The sequence below is a fragment of the Prunus persica genome, chromosome G2, assembly GCF_000346465.2.
Source record: "Prunus persica cultivar Lovell chromosome G2, Prunus_persica_NCBIv2, whole genome shotgun sequence".
NCBI classification, from domain to species: domain Eukaryota; kingdom Viridiplantae; phylum Streptophyta; class Magnoliopsida; order Rosales; family Rosaceae; genus Prunus; species Prunus persica.
Window position 1 is genome coordinate 5,878,029 of NC_034010.1, and position 22,999 is coordinate 5,901,027.

Here is a 22,999-nt window from a genome sequence, read left to right on the forward strand (position 1 = left end):
AAATATATTTATTATACTCATTTTCACAACAAAATGGTTGGACTAGTGGTAGAAGCTTAAAACTAACGGAATGGGGCAACCTTGGTCACATAATGGAAGTTTTGGGAGGGGGGGAGATTAAGTCATTTAAAACTTGAGTGAGCAAACTGCGAGCATTCAACAAATAAGCCTTTTTGCAATATTTACCACAGAAACATGAGGTTCCCTGGTTTGGAATACAATAATATTATTTGCACCACATTGTTGACGACCTCTCTAATAGAGGTGGATTCTGCATATATATGTGGACCCACCTCTATTAGAGAAGTGGTCATCAATATGATTAGTAAATGTGGTACAAATACCAACACTCAAATAGAAAACTCAAGTCTTGTTTTTAAAATAGGATAATACCATATGTCAATCCTCCAACAAGAGGCAAACAATTATGAGACAGAAATTAGTACATGATAACATTGATTGATTTGGCAACAACATAATGGAAAACATACGATTTAGAAACAAAATTTCAAACTCGAAACCTTTTTCAAAAGTGCATTACTTCACTGTTAACGGAAAACAAACTTGACAGTAAAGAAAGATAGTTCTATGTAATTAAAATAGATAATGTAACGGTATGCGATCTCTGAAATAATGTTAAACAACCCGAAAGTCCAATAGTTGGCACAAAATCACGGAAAAAAAAAAGAAAAAGAAGCCAATTAGAAAATATGGTAATAACATTGGTAGATTTAGTAACAACATACAAGAAAAACCATATTTGGAAAAATACCATACCACACACGAATTCTATTCTCAAAACGTATTCCATAATCGTAAATGGTATTTAAATTTTATACCAAACAACCCTTTACAAATCTTCCCTTTTTTATTTGTATTTTTTTTGTTTGTTAATGAAGCTAATAAAATTGTTTTTTTATTTAATTTTGTGGCGTCCAAATGGGATTTTGGATCCTCTCTAAGCTAGAGTGATATATATTCGTGCGTGCCGTGTCTAAATTTAAGGGGCCCGTTTCTATAGAAAAAGAAAGAAAAACTCACATTTGTGCTCTCTCGCTTGCTCGCCATTGTAGACTCCTTCACAAGGCACCAGGGTAAAGAAAATCCAATACCTACACCAAAAGAATCCCAATATATCTTTGTGCGGTCGAAATTCCCATTTTCAATGCAACATTAGGGCCACTGGGCGCTAGGGTTTCGATCTCAGATCCACTGCAAAAGGTACAACCGCCTTCTGGCACTGTCTCGGGAGATTGTTCTACTGTGAATTTCAATCTCCTAGGATCATTTGCATGGCTTCTACAATGCCGTGATGCTCTTCTCTTTCTGTTATTACTTGTGCAGATTCAGAACTGATGCTTTTCCATTTTGTTTTTCATTTGAAATTAGTTGCAAATTTATTGGGCTGCTCTGTTTGGTTTCTGAGAAAACCTATGATTGTTTGTCTCTGGCATTTGAACTGTTCATCTCTTGGAAACTGATATTGGGCTAAAGTAGATGCTGCTACTATTTTGTGTATGTGTTTTGATTACTTTTTTTAATTTCTTGTGCTGAGAATCTGAACCTGACGTTGATGATAGGATTTTTGAAGCGATGGAAGGGTTACGGCAACTGGAGGCTTTGTGTGAGAGGCTGTACAATTCGCAGGACTCTGTTGAACGAGCCCACGCTGAGAACACTCTCAAATGCTTTTCTGTGAACATCGAATACATTTCACAGTGCCAATACATTCTGGACAATGCCGTGACTCCGTACGCGTTGATGCTAGCTAGTTCTAGTTTGTTGAAGCAAGTCACTGACCATAGCCTTGCTCTGCAGCTTCGTCTTGATATTCGTAATCTCCCCGACTTATATCTGTTTGCTGGTCTTCTTCTTGTTTGCATCTTACCTCCAATGTATGAAATTGAACAATGTGGAAATTTGTGTAGGGAGTTACCTTATTAACTATTTGGCCACTAGAGGACCTGAGTTGCAGCCATTTGTGACTGCATCCTTAATCCAACTCTTATGTCGACTCACCAAGTTTGGGTGGTTTGATGATGATCGATTCCGGGAAGTGGTGAAAGAGTCAATGAACTTCTTGAACCAGGTGATGGGACTTTCTGTTTATAACTTGTAGTTGTAACTTCTTCAAGTACTCAGCAATCTATGTTCTTTTGTATGGCCTATTGTACTAACCTTCATATTTATTTATGTATGTGTGCATATTTAATGTGCATATTTTTTCATCATGAACTTCTGTTCGTCATTTGACACTCAAAATTTTAGGATTCTGTGGCAATGCTGTTGAATTGAATCTAAGATAAAAATACTTTGAACAAACACTGTCAGCCAGGAAACATACACTATCAACCACTGAATAAAAATACTAACACTATCAACCAGGACACATACAACAAAACCGCATTACATTGAATCTAAGATAAACAGAATCTTAACTGCCAACATCCTTTCAGTTCGCATATATATAGTACAATGGTACATCCCAAAACATAAAAGAAACTGAATCCTATAGAGAGGTCCAAAATCGAATTTTATCTCACAAAATCCCCACAAGAGCATACTTTTCGAGTATTCTTCTATTTCCTTTTTCGTCCACACCACTGAATACACAACCATCAGACTATAGTTCCATCCAAGGATGAAAATATCAGCCGATGTATCCCTTTTTTTCAGGTGTTGATACAGATAAGAGAGAGGGGAGGGGGGGTGGAGGAGTAAACCTATTTTCTGCCCTCTTATCGGCGATATATCCCCAATCACCCCAATATCCCGATATTTACTAATATTTCCTGATACCAGACAAATAACCAACAAATTTGTCTTCAGTTTTGAAATTAATCAAAGGTCCCAGCCACTGAATCAATGCCCAAAAACCAAGCTCTAATACTTGGTAGCTTCTCATTTATTCTCTTCTCAGTAAGCAAATTTCTTATACTGTATTGAATTTCATGTGCTCCATTTGCTTTGTAATATTGGTCTATTAGAACTGTGCTACTACATGTGAGTACATGTTCTACTCCTTATATTGAGTACATGTGCTACTGCCTAGAGATTGAAGCGGTTGTGTTCCCTATTTTATATATTCTAGTCAGTACATTTTGCCGATAACTGTAACTCACAAACAATTTCTTTTACCAGGCAACATCTGATCACTATGCCATTGGTTTGAAGATATTGAGCCAACTTGTGTCTGAGATGAATCAGGTTAGACTTCAATCTTTTTTTCCCTTAGTCTATCATAATTAAGGTGATATATTACCTTTCCGTTACAGAAAGTTTCCTTGATTTTGTTTTTTGATTATTTACTCTTGTCTTACTACCATCCTGTAGTTTCTTTAAAGCATCCTTGCCGTGTGTGTTTTGAATATTTATTTGTTGATTTTCTTCTTCATGAACATCAATAGAGGTTAGTTTGAGCACTCAAAGTTTGCCCTTGGTCGAACATCTGTAGGCATGTTATTATTTGATTTAGTTTCACTATTGATTCGAAGTCACTTCTCAATTTTGCTAATAAGAGTTGAACTTTTGTTTTGTTTCCATCAAATGGCCTCTTGTTTTCAAACTATCCAAGTTTTTAATATATACTAACATTTGCCTTTATGTTCATAAACTGCTAAATGGTCAGCCTAATCCAGGGTTGCCCTCAACTCATCATCGGAGGGTTGCCTGCTCCTTCAGGGATCAGTCTCTGTTTCAAATATTCCAAATATCCTTAACTTCATTGCGTCAACTGGAAACTAATGGTAATATGATGACGTTCGTTCTGAAATTGTTTGGGTTTGTCCCTTACCACTGCTTTCTAATATTGTATTTCTTGTGATGCACAGTTGCAAGTCGATTGCAAGAGTTGGCTCTTTCTCTTTCACTTAAATGTTTATCTTTTGATTTTGTTGGGACATCAATTGATGAAAGTTCTGAAGAATTTGGTACTGTTCAGGTATTTTCCTCTTTTGTTTTGGATGTTTAACCATTTGAAAGTTTTCCAAGGAGTCCCTTCTGTAATGGATCATAAATAATAATTTTCGAGTAATTTTACAGATTCCATCTGCTTGGAGGTCAGTTTTGGAGGATCCATCAACACTTCAAGTATTCTTTGATTACTATGCCATTACAAAGGCCCCCCTTTCAAAGGAGGTTAGTATATGTAATTTTCTGTTTGAACTAATTGTTGATGATTTCTGTGATTGGAAGTTTTGTATCGGATGATTGAAGGCACAATTTTTTTTCTTTCCAAACACTTTCTTTTAATTTTGTCAAGTTTTTAACGGGCATTTACTTTGGCGTGATACTGTGCTTATCAAAGTTTGGCATATTTGGATTTTTTATAGCGAGTAAATCCATTTCAGCATCCTCATAACTCCAAAGATTTTTAATAGTGAACTAACCTAAATTGGTTGAGAAATCTTTGGAGTTATGAGGATGCTGAAATGGATTTCTTGTCCATTGCTTGTGTAGTTGTTTTTGTGATATATTAAAGTTTCTTCTTTTCAAAGGGAAAAGAAAAGAAAAAAGAGTTACGAGGGTGTTATGCATGTCATGGAACTTGTACATCATGTTAATTATCCTGATTCCTATGCATACCGATGAAAAGAATAGGAAAAAGGCAAAAAAAAGAAACCAGTAAAACATCTGTAGCTTTAATAGTTCAAAGAATCATATGAAGTTGCCCAAGTACCAGGATCATATGCAGCACGGTCCCCTAAGCGATTAAAGGCTATATGATCCACAAATGAATGACATATTTAAGGTTAAAAGATAAGCAAGAACCTAGGAGTAAGTGAGAAATACAAGATGAAGAAAGTTGAGAACAGTGCAAAACAAATGGTGATTTTACTATATTTTCTAGCTAAGTACTCCACTTTCAGCCTTTGGAACCACTCTGCAAGGTACATTGCTGAGTTCTTTTAGTCAAAATCTCTTTCTTTTGTCCTTTATAGCTCCATCAACCATGCGACAATGAAGAAAATGCCTTCTTGAATAAGGAACATCCCTTTCTTTTTCTTTTTATTCAATTTTATAATCCCGGTAGTGATGAAGACTCATTGCCTCGCCCATACTGCTATAGCTGGTCAGGTGAAGAAATGGCTCTGTGGTAACAAATTCTCTGCAGTTAATATTCTGCCTTGGACCCCAAAGCTGCATTCCACTGGAAATAAGAAAAAAAAAGTCCTTAACTGTGAACCCAATACACCTGCAAGGTGAATGTAGAACAATCTCCAACGGACAAGTAGGAAAGCTTCACCCCAATTCATGATGAACAAGGTTCTAAATATCCTATCTTTCCAGAACATCGGAGAAACTTTGGTTTTATCAGCTCTTTGGGTAGATTTCAGTGTTTCAGTGGAATTTCTCTCAAAACCAACATATTTAAGATAAATTTCGGCAACGAAGTAGAAGTGTTAACAAGTAAACTAAACATCTCAATAACACGAGTAAACTAAATGGGCTACTGATTTTGGGGTGAGGCTGTTTATGATTCACAACCAATGAATGTAGGACGTGATCGATATTATTCAAATACTCTATATTGACAAATACAACCCATATTACTTAAAATATTCTCATTATAATCCTTGTTAACCGATAAAAATTCATTTGTCAAATCAATAAATAATTAATCCATTTTGTTATAAAACTTATATATTTCTATTCTATACAAATGAAAACAAAATTGATATAGAGCTGATACAAATTATATACACAAATTATTAAAGATTATTTAGATCGCTTATTGTTTTCATTATACATGCCTTCTGATACGCTACTTCAAAGAGTTTAAATGCCTAATTTATGCAGTGTTGATTGTAACATTTCTTAATGTTCCATTCTAAATTTCTCTGTCTTAAAGAAAATTTTGGTTTTTTTATTTATTTATATTTTCATTGATATTTCGACCAATAGCGATATTTCTACCGATATTGATATTTCCATCAATGTTTATGTAAGTCCGGAGTACTGTTATATGTGTGGGTATGTATATTTTAATCCTTAGCTATGGAAGGTCTATAGCATGCAACATCCTCACAATTACTGAAACCAGGCAGATTGCAAATTTCTTGTAGTTAGTATGTCCACCTAGTCAGTCTTTTGCTTTTACATTGGTTGCATTATAAGTTGTCTTAGATAATGTTTGGCCTGTAGGTATTTTCCAAATTTATGGTGTGTTTTGGGCAAGTAGCAATAACTGTTGCTGAGCTTGTATTGATGCACAAAGTTTTTATGAATATTTATCTAAGTGTGATCTGTAAGATGTTCAGTAAATTTTGCGATTTTAAAAGGTAACTAGGTCAACGCATATAGTTTTTAAGTAGGAAACCTAGTAATCTTATATTAGTAGAAAATGGTGAGTACACCAGCTGTGCACACAAAAGATACAACCCTCAACCTGCAAAAAAACTAGACACCAAGAGTGTAACACAAAACAGCACCTAACCAGGCTGTAAACAGAATAAAGCCACCTAAGCTATGATGAAGAAACTTAAGACAGAGAAACTTTGGTGTCCATGTTTAGAAGAAAGAATTGCAAGTCACAAACACTGGAGTAGTTAAAGCCCAGAACGAGGTTCAATTCATCTCTGAATGATTGGGAATGCTTTCCGTGTCAATTGATATAATTCACATAAGGACGTAAATCAAGAATATTACTAGCAAGTACTAATACTAAATAAAGAAAAAAAAAACTCTCTTTCGGGCTAATTTATTGCTGATGCTGGATCCTTGTCATAATGGCTAATAAATGTTTTATCTTGGTTTAATTATTTATTTTTTGTTTTTGTGTGTACAATACATCCTCTGAAAGAACATTTTTAGTAGTTCCCGATAACTGCAACCACATACAGTTACTTCCCCCCCCCCACAATGTAATATGCATTGGTCTTTGTTTGTTGGATTATAAATTTTCTTCTCCCACCAATTAAATATTATGTATTTATTGTTCATGTGATTTCTACTGTTTAATGCCTTGAAATTGAGTTTTCACTATGGTTCTTTCTAGGCATTGGAGTGCTTGGTGCGACTAGCTTCTGTTAGACGTTCTTTGTTCACAAATGATGCCGCCCGTTCTAAGTTTTTGGCCCATTTAATGACAGGAACCAAAGAAATCCTACAAACTGGGCAAGGTGCGGTTGGCTTGTCCCTTTTCTGTTGCCGTTTGTTTGTAATGTATCTTGTACCCTAATGATGATGAATGGAAAATAATTTGTTTGTGTACATTTTTGGTAATTATAGATATAATACTTATTAGAAACTTACTGTATATGTATATATTTTATAAACTTATAGATATTATTTTGTTTTCCCCTTTTGCTTTTTCACGCTTTTGCATGAAAAACTATGGACGGGGCTAGGATTTGTATCTATATCAATGATTTGAAGTCGTGCATCAGGCACGCTTCACTGCAAGGTGCATTCCCTATGCATCAGAGCGCCAAATGCAGAGCCCAAGGTAAAGGAGGCACTGTCAAGGCGCGATTTGTGCGTGATGGAGGTGCAAAGAGGCGCTGCGCGTCTGCACTCGTCGCGTGTCTGTTTCTCCCCCAACAGCTTATATCTGGGCAGATATGAGCCATATCTGACCAGAGAGATGAGGGAGCAACCAGACGACGTCGACGCCAGTGAGAGATGAGAGATGCTGGAGGGGGATGGGGTTAGTGAAAAGCAGAGAAGAATAGGGCTAGTGAAACGTAGTGTTTCACTTATGGGCTGGTATTTTAATAAGTTTTCTCTTATGGTCCCAGCCGATATATTTACATGACCCAATTTTTATTTATCTCAGCCATACGTTTTATATCAACGCATATGACCCAAATATATATACATTTTGTTATAATAATAATAGGGATTAAGGCATTAAACGCAGCGAGACTTATGCCTCGCGAGGGTTTCCATAAAATGCCTCGCGAGGGTTTCCATAAAACGCCTTGCTTTATGCCTTGGTATAATAAAACATTGATCTATATTTTACTTTTTCCGAGTTTTAGACACTTGTCAGCTATTGAGCTAATACTGTAAATGACTGGCCCGAAATCTGATTGGTTAATTTAAGAATTATATGTTTCATCTGTTGGGTTTTGGTTTGTAATGATTTGTTTGGACTGAAATCAGGTCTTGCTGATCATGATAATTACCATGAATATTGTCGTCTTCTGGGACGTTTCCGAGTGAATTATCAGGTAAATCTTATTCTTTTTGGTAATTTTGACATCAGGCTTTTTCTTTGGTAAGAAATACCCAAGAGTCATGTTTGGTATCTCTGGTTAATCATATAACTTTTAACTACGTATGTGTGTGTGTGTGTGTGTGTATGTATATTTGTAGTTTACATTTTATTTTCGATATTTGTTTGAGTAAACTGTTGAAATTCAATCTACCCCCTAACCCTTTTTTCTTAGAGTAAATTTCCCTTGGAACTGTTAACCCTTACTGTCAAATGTATCACATTTCATCCAATTTGCTGTTAAAAAGGGTCACAGGCCTCTCATGTGACACTTCAATCATTAAAAACATAATTTTTTTTGGAAGAAAATGAAGAAAAAAAGAAGGAAAAAAGAAGAAGCACCCACCCTATTCTCCTCAGCTTCAAGCCTCCAACCCCTTCGTCTCCCACCCATACCCACCTCCCCATCCCTCAGCTCAGCCAAACCAGCCCACTACCTCTCTCTGTGTCTCTCTCTGATATTAATTCGGTGGTGGGTTGTGGGGTTTCAAAGAATAAGAAGAAATGGGTTGGGGTTTGGGTGGTGGCTGCGTTGGTGATGATGGACCCATGGGTGGGGGGTGGTGGCTTCGTGGGTTGGGGTGGTGATGGTGATGAAGTCATGGTGTTCTTGAGATGGAATTTGAGGCAGGGAGGAAGGGAAGAGAGAGAAGGCTGCAGGAGTGGTGCTGGGTACATGATATTCTTTAACGGAAAATGTGAGGATATTCAACAGTAGTGGGTAGATTGGGTAATTTCATTGTTTAAGGGTATTCTAAGAAAAAAAGGTTAAGGGGCATATCCAAAATTAGCTGCAACTTCAGGGGGGATTTCGACAGTTTACTCTTATCTGTTTTGATGTACAATGATTGTCTTCAGGGGGTTATTGTTGTGATGATTTTGTACCTTGCAAAGGTGAATTTTGATGTGAGATTGTGTAGATAGCTTGTAATTTCTCGTGCTGATTATGAATTTCTTTTTCTGGCATGTAAATCTTGCTTTGAGCTGATCAACTTTTTGCTCATGCTCATTGAATTTCTAAAATCTGTTGCAGTTGTCAGAGCTTGTGAATGTGGAAGGCTATAGTGACTGGATTCGTTTAGTAGCAGAGTTCACATTAAAGTCTTTGCAATCCTGGAAGGTTGACTGTCTTTCGTCCCTTTATTTTAAGCATTACCCAAAGATTGTTGCATATTAGGCTGTTAAATGAAAACACTTCCACGTTAAATTAGTGTCACCCTTGCCCTTGTCCCATGTATGGGGTCGGCAATTGATCTACTCTTCTTATATATTATACTATCTTTTAAATCTAAATTTTGTAGATCCTTTTATTTTACTTCAACCCATGTGAGTCTTGATTGGCGTCACAATCTTTTTCCTTCTATTTAAATTAGTCTTCCTTTAGTTAAGTGCATCTAGTAGTCTATATTGTATGTCATACCATATAAGTCTAGTCACTCTTATCTTATAGTTCTTCGTTGTCAATCCTAATGTTTCTTTAATTCACAAATTTTTGTTCTGTTTTGTTGTAGTCACTTTTACCATCTATCTTAGCACTACCATCTGTGCTTCATGGGTGCAGAAGAAAATAATATTGCTGTAATTGCTGGTTTCAATATGAGGCCACCGAAGTTTGTTTATATTTTAATTACTTACTTTGACTCACAAAAATATCCTTGAAGGTAAAACAGTAAAAAAAAAAATCAATAAAGATAGAAGACAGCACAAGGGCTATAGCTCAGTTAGGCAGAGCACCTTGTCTACACGGGCGGTTTGATAACCTGCTACTAATTCTTCTTCTGTGTTTCCAACTGATGCATTGCTCTTGCTTTTGCTATAAAGTCAAAAATTTCGTTCGATAAATATTACTTGTCCTAGTGTGTTTATAGCGCCTGGTGGCCAGAACTAATTATCTGGATTAAAAAAATTGCAATTTGAATTACTGACAAACTTTTTCTTCTTGCCAGTGGGCTAGCAGCAGTGTATACTACCTTTTAGGACTATGGTCTAGATTGGTGACATCTGTACCATACTTGAAAGGCGATGCACCCAGCTTGCTTGATGAATTTGTGCCAAAAATTACTGAAGGTTTCATCACATCAAGATTTAATTCCGTTCAGGTATACGCCAAAAGCTTTCCTGGGTCAATATTATAATTTCACTTTCAAAGTTGAGACATCACTCTCTCTTTCTTCTGTTACTATTTACAGGATGGATCGCCAGATGATCTTTCTGAGAACCCATTAGACAATGTTGAACTTCTTCAGGATCAGCTGGATTGTTTTCCTTACCTCTGTAGATTCCAGGTATGCGCTTGTCTCTTTTTCAGTTTGAAGAAAATATTGTTTTGCAAATTGTTAAATGATTATTTTTGTATATAGAATTGCATTTAAATATGTATCCTGACATTGACATGTGGAACTGATTTGTTTTTGTTAAAATTGGCTCTGTAACCACCTTTCTTTGGATTGCAGTATGAAAGCAGTAGTTTGTATATAATAAACATAGTGGAGCCTATTCTGCAAATATATACGGTATGAGCATTTATAGTGAAGGATGCCTTTTGGAAATTAAAAAGAAAAATTTGTTGACTTCATGTTTTTGATAAATTCTTTTGAATTAAATAGGAAAGAGCTCGAGTGCAGACCAGTGATAACAGTGACCTCTCTGTTATTGAAGCCAAACTTGCTTGGATTGTTCATATTGTTGCTGCAATTCTTAAGATAAAACAATGTACTGGATGCAGGTAAAGAAAACAAAACTACTTTTCCAATCTAAAGAAAAACTACATTTCTTCGTTTTCTTCATTTATCTTTTCTCTTCAATGCAGAGTGTACCATGGTATTGTTACAACAATATTTTTTTTTAATGGTTTTACATTTTTCCTGTGCAGTGCTGAGTCACAAGAAGTACTTGATGCGGAACTTTCGGCTCGTATCTTGCAATTAATAAATGTCACTGACAGTGGGGTACACAGCCAGGTACAGCAGCAGGAATGACTACCTTTCTAAATTTTAGATTTGAAGTGAATATTTACCTTCTAATGCTACATTATTCTTATCTTTCTCTGCCTAATTTGGTGCTTTTTCGTGTCATGGTTTGATATAAAATTAATCTTACCTTCTAATTCTAGGATACAGATACAGAAACAAAATAGTATTTATTATGAAACTAGAATATAGTTTATGTTTTCTGGAAAAAGAAAAAGTAACAAGCGTACCCGTTGGTTCCATTGCATTATGCATTAATTACCACACATTAAATGCGCAACCTCGCTTGTATTTACACTGTTCATATGCATTGAGGCGGGTTAATTGGGTTATTCCTCAGTCACCTTCTTTCTGAAAAGTACGTCTTTTTGCAGTGGAAATAAGGCAAGAAATTAGCTGTCTTTTGAGTACTTTGGTTAGAGAGAAATAGGAGAATCTTTGAGAACTATAGTGGGGATGCAGAAGAGAATTCTTGGAAAAGAGTCAGGTTTTGGGCATCCTTATGGGCTTCTCTTTCTCTAGCTTTTAGATCTTTCATTTCTGTAATTGTACTAGATTGGGGTGCTGTTGTAGTATAGCTTTTTTTTTTTTGAATAGAAACATTGTATTGATAATCAAGAGGAAAAATCCTCGATCAAACAAGAAGACCAAAAATAAAGAGTCTGACCTACTAAGATTGAAAAAAAAACTGTATAAAAAACACGAAAAACACAGAACTTCAGTAAAATCATCTTAAGACTGCCATCATGTCTCTCATGATGGTAGAGTAGTGATAGTCCTTGAACTGCCCCGAAACCGAAGCCCAAAGGGATGCCCAAAATTTAATTCTGTCCCATAATTCCTCAACCCTTACTCCTATATGACCCTGAAAAATTCTTCGATATCGCTCCATCCAGATATTCCAGAAAATAGCATGAACTAGACAATCACGAAGGATTCCAGCTCTCTTCCCCTTCCCCGAAATCCTCAGATTGATACTAAGGAGCTCAAAACACCCTTTAGGAATCACCCACTCTGCTCCGAGAGCACCCAACATCCTCCACCATAATTTTAGGGAATACGAACAATGAATGAACAAGTGATCAATGTTTTCTGCATTCTCTTTGCAAAGAACACACCAAGAGGGGGATAAGCATATCTTTGGTTGCCTCCTTTGAATGCAATCGCAAGTATTAATCCTGCCATTTGCTGCCAGCCACACGAAAAATTGAATTTTCGGCGGAGTCTTTGCCTTCCAGATTGAGCTGAAAGGGGGGAAGACATCCCTTGTGGTAGAGAGAAGAAAAGACCTGAAAGACTTGCAGGAAAAAGAACCCTGCTCCTCAATCTCCCAAGACCTCCGATCCAATCTAGAACCATATAATCTCACCTTCCCCAATATATCCAAAAGTATTACCACTTCAGCTATTTTAGCCTCGGACAAATTCCTTCTGAAATCAAAATCCCAATTGAGAGGCATCTCATGATTGTTAGCAAAACAGGCTATACTTTGATTTTTTCTCCTAGACAAGGAAGAGAGTCTAGGAAACAGATCTTTTAGAATCCCTTCTTTCAGCCAAAGATCCTCCCAAAATCTAATTTTTCTCCCCATTTCCAACAGAAAATCTGCAGCATTGAAGAAAAGAATTATACCCTTTCGAAATTTCTTGCCAAGGATTCCTGCAAGACACCTTAACTATCTGTTTAGTATCCCACCCATTTGAGTCTATTCCGTACTTGCTCTTAATGATCCTATGCCATAGCGAATTGGTTTCAAGTGGAAATCTCCACAACCATTTGGCTTTTAAAGTTAAAGTTTGTATTACAATGTATGAAGTATATGTTTGAGATTTAATTTTTGTTAGGGCTGTATCAATTTGATGGTGGACTTCTGGTTCACTAAGTTTTGTATTGTGATTTTAGATCTTTAATAAAACTTTGTTTCTCTTAAGAAAAAAAAAATCCTAATAAGGATGCAACTTGTAACATTGTTCACATTTCTTTACTTTTTTTTAATCGCTCTGTCATTTGGCAGAGATATGGTGAAATAAGCAAGCAAAGACTTGATCGTGCAATCCTTACCTTCTTTCAACATTTTCGGAAGTCTTATGTGGGTGATCAGGCCATGCATTCTTCGAAGGTAATTAATTTTTCCCTTCCGTTCTTTGAAGTTTATGTTAACATTGCGCTTGAAGCTTCTCCTTTTGTTGCAGCAGTTATATGCCCGCCTTTCTGAGCTTCTTGGACTTCATGATCATCTTTTAATGTTAAATGCGATTGTTGGCAAGATTGCTACAAACCTGAAATGTTATACTGAGGTGAAATAGTTTTCATCCTTTGCTTATGTTAGATACTTTTCTTTATTCTGTTTTGCATTTTAATCCTTGCCTATTCTCAGAGTGAGGAGGTCATTGGTCACACCCTGAGTTTATTTTTGGAGCTGGCATCTGGGTTAGTTTTGTTATTTCAGTATTTGGTTTAGAGCATTGGAGTTGCTTGTTGATTTAAGAGAACCTCATTTCCCTTAATGGTGCTTACTTAATGTACCACTATAATTCTTTTGGCAGATACATGACTGGAAAGCTACTTTTGAAGTTGGATACTGTCAAATTTATAGTTGCCAATCACACTGTAAATCCAGATCTGAGATGTCTTTCTTTTACATTTACAGCTTTGATTTGAAAATCTTGAGTCTCTTGTCTGAAAGTTCTCATCTTGAATGTCTATTTTCAGAGGGAGCACTTCCCATTTCTAGAAGAGTATAGATGTTCTCGCAGCAGAACAACTTTCTATTACACAATTGGTTGGCTAATATTCATGGAAGACAGCCCTGTGAAATTTAAATCTTCCATGGATCCACTTCTGCAAGTAATCTCTCTCTCTCTCTCTCTCTCTCTCTCTCTCTCTCTCTCACACACACACACACACACACACACAAATTTTGCTTATGTGCGTGCTGTATAATCTGCACATGTTTTCTTGCGCTCTTCGTTAAAATACTTGACCGTACTGATTTTAGTGTTAAGTTCGCTATTGGTTATCAATGTGTGGTTTTCTTTCTCATAATAGAAGAGAATTTACAAACCTGCTATACAGTCGTTTGAATAAGAATGAATTTCATTAATGAAAGTGAAAACCAGAACAATGAACTTGAACAAGGGGTCCAGCTATCAAGAAAATATAGAATAACAGCTAAATTAAAATGGTATTTCCTGAACCCTAGCAGAAACGGAAATCCCGGACCTTATCCCACAATAAACCCATTTCTACCTCACATTTGTTTTAATTTCTAAAAAAATTCCTCTTGGTCCTCTTTGTTTATTAGTCATTGTTGCTTGAGTTCTTTGAAGAAAGATTGTTGCTATTTGTGTATTGCCAACGTTAATTATTTTTGTAGGGTTTAATTTTAGTTACTCATGTACTATATGTGGTATTTTAGGTTTTCATCAATCTGGAATCAACTCCTGATTCAATGTTTCGTACTGATGCTGTAAAGTATGCGTTAATTGGGCTGATGAGAGACCTTAGGGGAATTGCCATGGCCACAAATAGGTAAATACTTCTTCATTTTTTGAATTGAATAACATAATATTTTTCTTATGCTCTTCTCTTTGAATATCTTCAGTCGCAGAACTTATGGGCTTCTGTTTGATTGGTTGTACCCCGCACACATGCCGCTTCTTTTGAAAGGCATTTTGCACTGGTCTGATACACCAGAGGTAAAGGATATGTTAACTTATTCCTTGATCGAGAAATTCAACAGAGTTCTAATGTCTTAAGTGGTAAAGCCAACAATGAATTATCTAAACTTTCATACTTTGGAACTGAACCATTAGTACTAATTAAGGATTTCCACATTTTCAGAAAGATTTTATTAAAATTAAATAAATAAATGTCTTGTGAAGCAAATGCAAAAGCCTGTTTCTTGTTCAACAACCCCTTTGCATTTTATCTTGTAGCTTGTTGATCAGGTAGAATTAAATACTTATCTCTTGATATCATTGTTTTCTTTCAGTCCTGTACAAATCTCTCTCTGTATTATGTGCGTGTCCAGCTACATTTGCTTCCTTATTTATTTCTTCCAAAGTTAGTGGTTATTCTTTTCTCAAATTTTCAGTTCTTAATGCTGCAGGTGACCACCCCTTTACTGAAATTCATGGCTGAGTTTGTACTGAACAAAGCCCAACGTTTGACTTTTGACTCATCTTCTCCTAATGGCATACTTCTTTTCCGAGAAGTCAGTAAATTGATTGTTGCTTATGGGTCAAGGATTTTGTCTCTCCCAAATGTTGCTGATATATATGCCTTCAAATACAAAGGAATATGGATTTCTTTAACTATTCTCACGAGAGGTGAGACCATGAACCTATTGTTTCTTGTAACAGTAATGTGGGTTTAAGAAAGTCATGTTCAGGGTGAGACCATGAAATATTGATTGAATCATGGGCGACCTTAACAATTTCATTTATTCAATGGGAAGTTTAACCCGTGAGTTGTGGTCCAGTGGTTGGGGGACTTGTTGGGGAACTGCCTGTTTGGGGTTCAAAACTCACTGAGGTACCTATCTCGATTATTGCTAGAGTTTCCTTGCCCCCCAAATATTGTAGGGTTCGGCAGGTGGGCCCCAGTTTGGAAGCTGAGTCAGCAAAGCTGACAAAGTGGAGTTTTGGTTTGTCAAAAAAAAAGAAAAAAGAAAGGAAGTTTAGAGATGGAAAGACTGAACATGCATCAATGTTTTATGTATGTAAATTCTTAAAAGAAATATGATTACTCAAAAAAATAATGTGACCGTAACAAAGACAAGCTAAAGAGTCGATGAAGATAATTGGAGAAACCCCATCAATTCGTGTAGTTCGACAAATAAGCTCGAAGTGAATAAATTGGAGATACTATAAGAAAACTGATGTTTAGATTTTGTTTTTCATTTCTGTTATTTGCCTCTATGTTTTAATAAGAGCATCTCAACTTTTTCTTCTTCTTCTATTACTGCTATTCTTTTCAAATTGAAAACAGGAGACAACATAATAAAGTTCTCTTTCAGAGTTGTACATTCAATTTAATTTTTTTTTTCTAGGACAGATTTGCAAATACTTGTTTTTAGCTAGAAATGCTGTAGTGGCTGTTTCCCTGCTTTTCTGGTTGAATATTAAAACAAATAAATAAATAGCTTGTAGAAATGTTATGTTATGAACTGATTGTAGTGTGTTGCCAAATAACAGCTCTTGCTGGAAATTATGTCAACTTTGGGGTGTTTGAGCTATATGGTGATAGAGCTCTTTCTGATGCACTTGATATCGCACTGAAGATGACATTATCAATTCCTTTGGCTGATATATTGGCATTCCGTAAGGTACATGAACTTTTGTTGCAAGTCTTCTTTTGACATCTTTTAGTTTTGAATACCTGGTTGGATTTATTTTAACTAGAATCATATGATTTTGAATGTCTGCTTGTTTTTGTGCATACTCCATCTTCTAAGTTTGATTTTGTGGGTACTACTTGTTTTGTGTGTGTGTGTGTGTGTGGTGCAGAATATGAGATTCTAGTTAATAAGGAAATTATGAGGAATTGGAATTTGTTGCTAATCATTCAAAGTGGACCAACTTAGTATTTTTTAATGAATAGTTAGTATTTAATACTACTTTAAATGATTGTAAATGAAGTTGGAACGTGCTTGAACTTCAGCCAAATTAGGTGTTTCAGTCATTCTGACACCAAAACCCAGTATAGGGTATATCCTTCCACCATTTTGTTGAAATTACATCGACACCTAGTTTTTTATGCTGGAAATTGTGGAAGAAAGCCTCAGAGTCCATCAAATTTCAGTGGAAATTTTGGAGGCTAATTTAAATTATAATAACAATGGCGGGAAAGTAGAAATAGATGTGCCATGCAATCCCTCGATCTCCTAAACAAATACCTTGGAAATAATCTTGTACAGGCTGGTCACAAGACTCTGCAACACCTCCACAAGTCACCCTCAGCCATTTCGCAACAATTATCTTCACAGAATATGAATATGCTACAGTCTTGAATTATTATGTATTTCATATAGGTTGTAGGGTTAACGACAGTTTCTGGAACAAACTATAAATTAAGAATTAATAAAACATAAGAAACGAAAAAAATAGTTCCTTCTATTTGTCCAAAGAAAAAATGGGAAATGAGAAAATGCTGTTGTTTGAAAAGCATGGTTCTGAACTTCTAGTCCTTGCTGAAAATTTTATCACGTGAATGCTTTTTTTATACTTTAAACATGCCAGGCTCTTTAGTTTTCTTTTGCATTGAGTTTTTTGTCTTGCCTGAAATTTGTAGGAAGATTTTTATTTAGATTTTCTTCTATGTGCAGCTGACAAGGGCCTACTTTGCATTCTTGGAGGTTTTATTCAACAGCCATATAGTTTATATACTGAATCTGGATACCACTACTTTTATGCATATAGTTGGATCCCTTGAATCTGGGCTTAAAGGTCTAGATACAAGTATTTCATCACAGGTACGTGTTCTGCCAACTTCTATGGGCGGAGGAACTCTTCTATCATTATCTGCATGTCTCAAATTTTTGACTCCAATTGTTGTCAGAAAATAACTTATTAGTGAACATTTTTTGCAATTTTTTCTTAGTTTTTGTTCAGAACTAGAAGATCGGTCATAGAAAAATGTGTCCAAGTGAAAAGTAAACTAGTCTGAAATGTAGAAAATAACTTTTGCTTCTCAAGGGCACAAGTCTGGTTTTGGAATAAGATTAAACGTTCCATTGCCACCAGTTCTACTCCCTCAAGTCCGATTTCTTGCCTAACCCTTGGCAGTCTTTGGCAACTTTCAACAGGTTACCAGCCAGTCAGTGGCAATGCCTCAGATGATCAATGGCTAGTGACTGCTAATACCCGTGTTAACCCCCAACCAGCCAACACTGTAGTAGTAGAAATCTGGGTATTGGAACCGAAATAGAATAGTAATTTTAATTTGGAAAACAAATGTCAAAATTACTAAAAAAATTCATTCCACCAAATAAAGTTTCTGGCAAGCAATTGTTGTCCCAAAAAAAAAAAAAAGGAATCTCAAGTAGAAATGTGCTTATACGAACTGACCAGTTACTTTTCTTCATCCGCGATCATATTTTTCATTATTTTCATTATTCAATCCTAAAATTTACCTTTTGCGCTAGTGTGCATCTGCTGTTGATAATTTGGCTGCTTTCTACTTCAACAACATCACCATGGGTGAGGCGCCCACATTACCTACTGCGGTCAATCTTGCTCGTCACATTTCAGACTGCCCCAATTTGTTTCCAGAAGTAAGTGGGGATCTGTACGTTGTTGCTCTAATTTCTGGGTTATATTACGCTTTGTGCTTAGTTAAGAGGATATGCATTTCTTTTGGCATTGAGCTCCAATATTTAAGTGTTTGCCCTTGTCTCACATAATAACTTGAGGAAATGCGTAAATACAATTGACTTGTATACATATGTTTTGCATTTTTTTAGTTCAATTAGTCCCATGTCTGGATGTCTGTGAATCAAGTGTTTGTGTGCCTCACTGTTAAGAGGACGAGGTCTAGATGTATATATGCTCTTGTGGACTTTGGGTTGGGTTTTGTTTGGGAATTAGGTGGTTATAGTTTGGTATTCAGAATGGAAAACTTTTTTTTTTCTTCTTGTTACAGAGCTGAATAGAATCTTGAAAGTTGAAAGTCTGTAATTTACAATATTGAAAAAAGTTTGGTATTCAGAATAGCATTTTGTGTGAATTATGTGCTGTCAATGATGATTATAATTTTTGGTCTCGTGTCAAACTTCTGCATGAAATCACTTGCATACCCATGTATATGAAGTGAATTGAATACGCTCACTCTTTCTTTAGGTTTCCAAACTTTGATGACTTTTATTGTTTTGTTCCTCCATGATTACTCAATTTCTTAGGTTTTATTAATAATCTGATTGTTTTTTTCTTTTATATGTAAAGATACTGAAGACGCTATTTGAGATTGTTTTATTCGAGGACTGTGGCAACCAGTGGAGTCTCAGCAGACCAATGCTCAGCTTGATACTTATTAGTGAGCAGGTGATACTTTTACTTGAGTGCATGTGTGACTTTTAATTTTCATATTTTACCATGTTCAAAACTTTTAGCCACACACACACAACACGTGCGTGCAACATCAGTTTCTTAAATGCCCCTTATTGGTCGGTTCATTCTACCATCATCTGAACACTATTCAATTTTCTTCTCTCTGTGTGTCTGTGTGTGTGTGTTTTTGTGATACTTTTATTTGAGCGCATGTGTGGCTTTTTACTTTCATATTTTGCCCTCTCAAATCTATAGCCACAAACACAACAGGAATGCGTGCAACATTGTTTCTTAAATGCCCCTTATTAATCAGTTCATCCTATCTTCATCTGATACACTTTTCAATTTCCTGTTCTGTGTGATACTTTTATTCGAGTGCATGTGTGGCCTTTTACTTTCGTAGTTTACCTTGTTCAAATCTTTAGCCACAGAAACAACACGTAATGTGCAACTTCGGCTTCTTAAATGCCCCTTATCAATGGGTTCATTCTACCTTCATCTGATACACTATTCAATTTCGTGCTGTGTGTGCGTATGTGCTTCTACTTTTCTTCTGCCAATTGAAAAGAATGTTTTCTTTTCTCTATTCAGCTTTTAGTACATTTCTTGGAAACAGAGCAGATCTCTCTCTCTCTCTCTCTCTTAACTGTTAATCTGGAAGGATCTGCCTATTATGTATAGTACTCTCCTCCACTGTGCATTTGATAATGTAAGAACATATTCAAATGTTGTACGTTTGCCTTGTGTCTTAACAGTATTTGTACAGTATTTATAGTCTTTAACCTTTCTCTGTTCTCATGGCCTTCCTGACCAACAAAAGGATGCTCTTCCTTTGCGTTTCCATAGAGAAGTTGCATGTTTGAATTCAGTTCCTTTTATGTTTTTGTTCAACTTATTTTGGTGGGCCAACTTTGTTAATTCTTCTTGTATCAGCATGGCCAAATTAACTGAAACCCCAAACTGCTTGGGTTGTCTTTGATAAAGTTTTTAAGTTTTGTTTTTCATGAGAGAGAAAGAGAGGAAGAAAGAGAAAGAAGCGAGGAAGAGTGATGGGAGAATAGATAGAAAGAAAACCAAAAACCAAAAACCAAAAACCAAAAACTTCACCGAAAGGGATTTGGATTGATGGTCCCAACCTTTTCACTTATCCTATGTTACTTTATATTTTACTGAAAGATGGTCTTTAACTTGCAGATGTTCTCTGATTTGAAAGTTCGGATCTTGGCTTCACAGGTTAGTTGTGCCTTACACTATTTTAAAGTGTTTGAGTAACAATGAATTTAAAATTGAAATATATATTTTTTCGAACAAAAAAAAGTGCTATATCACAGCCAAATCATCTTTTCAAGTCTTGTACGTGTATTTTAGTGATAGGGAGAGAAAGATGTGATGTTGCAGACTGTATTTGGAAGATTGATCAGTTTAACTTCTTCGTGAATGTGTTTTCACAGTCTAGCAACACAAGCATTTGTCATGCGATATAAATATGACAAGAGATAGTATTCTAGAACCCTATGTATCTCTTCAAATTATTGTCACCTGTACATGACTCTTTTTGCATTGACCTGCAGCCAGCGGATCAACATCAGCGGCTTTCACAGTGTTTTGACAAGCTTATGGCAGATGTTACCAGAAGCTTGGATTCAAAGAACAGGGACAAGTTTACCCAAAACCTGACAGTATTCAGGCATGAGTTTCGTGTGAAGTAACTCTAGTATTCCAGAACATGAATTGTACGTGCTGAAGATGTTAGAAGAATATTTTGCTGCATACTTCTAGTCGTAAACGTGGAGTCTCTGGTATTGGGAGAAGGGCTTTCTCTAGTTAGAAATAGAATCTCTGGTAGTGAGAGAAAGGGAAGCACATTTTTTGAAGTTCATGGGTTGGTGGAACTGGAAGGGGCATTACAAATTTTCTTGTGGTGGCCGTATGGGTATCACTATAAGGTTTGCCGTACTGGTGGTTTGTAGAAGATAGTGGTGGGTTTGACATGTAGTTTAAAATGGCCAGTTCTAATATTAGTAAATCAATTCTTTTGAAAAAGAAAAAAGCCAAAAAAAAAAAAAATGGTGTACATCTCCTCAAGTTTATGTTTAGGGATGGATCAGTTGTAAGCCTGTACATTAACCTTTACATATTCTTTGTATTTGTTGATAATAGGAAAGAAAGGAAAAAGATTTAAATGTTTGTTCTAGTCTCTTGGGCTTCTCTTTTCTTGGCTCTTTTTGGTTTCACCTGGAATTCCTACCTAGAATTAGAAGGGGGGTTTTGCAGGCCAGACATCAAGCACATTTGACAATTTTGTCTGCACCAAGAGTTGATTCTAATATCATCTAAAACTTTTAAATGTTCTATTTCCCCTGTTTTTCTTTCTGTTCTTAAATTCTGAAAGCGGAAAGGGCAAAAGCCGAACTTTGATTATCGGTGTAGAGGTAAATGCTCTGGAAGGCAGCTAAGGCTCTTTAATTTCTCGTGTTTAACTTAAATTACGTTGACATATGAACTTCGATTAAATGGCCGTTTGAAATCAACTCAGGTTGATTGATATTCAATTCATTCGGGATTTTCTAGAACTGGAACGTTTTCTATAATTTGTCTTCTAACCTTGCCATGATTTAGCAATTGTTTCATGTTCTTCGACGTATAATCCAAGAAGCATAAAAGTAACAAGTTAAGCAACAGTTTATTGTATGTGTATTATTTACCTAGAAACATAATTTATGGTGAATAAAAGCTAAGAAAAGGAGTGTCATTCAACGGAAGAGTGCCAAGAGCTCATACATAATACCAATTGTTCAGATCCTCACGGGTGGAACTTGCTTTTAAAAACCAGCTTTGTTCAAGAACTCTTAAACAATTATTAGATAAGGCTTTATAAAAATAAAATAAAAAATCTTGAGTTCTAACAGTTAAGGAGGTGTGAGAGAGGCTTGATCCGAGTCTGACTGCGTGTGTTTTAACCAATCAGTCTTTCACTTGGAAGGCGTTCAAGCAAACTATGATGATGAGGGTTTAGGGTAAACTCATGCGAAACTCATGCATCTTTATATTTTAGCACGCATGCCTAAACAAGAGAGTTTAGGCGTTCAAGTAACTTCTGCCATAAGCTTGTCGTCATAGTTTGAAAAATATTATCTTACAACATCCGAGGAGCTATCAAAGAAGGAACATGATTAAACCAAACAAAAAGATAAGGAAATTGATGACCATAAGTAGCAAAAGCATCAGCGGCCACCATATTGCTCAAGAAGACTTCTTGGACATACGAAACTCAAAGAGAACATGTAACCCATTTGTTTTGACCAAAATACCCTTCAAACAGTGGTCATGCACCACCTCTTTTGTCTACTTTTATAATGGGGTTATTATTGCAAGTGTCCTATTAGGGTAGTGGTTTAGGAAAAAAAAGAAATTTCTTGCGCGAATATGGTGGCCGCTGATGCTTTTGCTACTTATGGTCATGTGCGAGTTTAGTGAATTTTGACCCTTTTCAAAAAAAAAAAAAGAGAGGCCCCAAAAAAAATAAAAAATAATGAGGTTACTATTTCCAGAAAAGAAAAAGAAAACTAAAGTTATGAGACCAAAATGTAAAATCCCAAAAGTATGGAGGTAAACTTGTAATTGACCCAAAAGGAAAAAAAATAAAAATAAAAATAACCCACCTACTTTTGGCCTGATGTGGGGTGGTGGTCCCGCTTATGGGGTCAAATCAATACGTTTTAAGAAGAAATATTTGAATATCAATCTCATCGATATCATAAGCA

At 35.9% G+C, this 22,999-nt stretch overlaps 1 protein-coding gene across 2 annotated transcripts; it reads left to right on the forward strand.

The window, feature by feature from the left end:
* On the forward strand, positions 994-21,587 carry LOC18787388 (exportin-7). Of its 2 annotated transcripts, none has more exons than XM_020556187.1 (29): positions 994-1,221; positions 1,581-1,834; positions 1,929-2,089; positions 3,142-3,207; positions 3,629-3,746; positions 3,831-3,940; positions 4,042-4,137; positions 6,998-7,121; positions 8,107-8,174; positions 9,252-9,338; positions 10,165-10,317; positions 10,408-10,503; positions 10,672-10,731; positions 10,825-10,943; positions 11,091-11,178; positions 13,202-13,306; positions 13,380-13,484; positions 13,565-13,617; positions 13,734-13,797; positions 13,900-14,034; positions 14,606-14,718; positions 14,792-14,885; positions 15,299-15,518; positions 16,386-16,516; positions 17,516-17,662; positions 18,335-18,463; positions 19,131-19,229; positions 20,430-20,468; positions 20,807-21,587. In XM_020556187.1, the coding sequence occupies exons 2-29, from the start codon at positions 1,594-1,596 to the stop codon at positions 20,942-20,944; spliced, it is 3,159 nt and encodes a 1,052-aa protein (XP_020411776.1). In that variant the 5' UTR covers positions 994-1,221; positions 1,581-1,593; the 3' UTR covers positions 20,945-21,587. The 2 variants fall into 2 exon arrangements, with proteins under 2 accessions (XP_020411776.1, XP_007218912.1); XM_007218850.2 differs by having other exon boundaries at positions 13,383-13,484.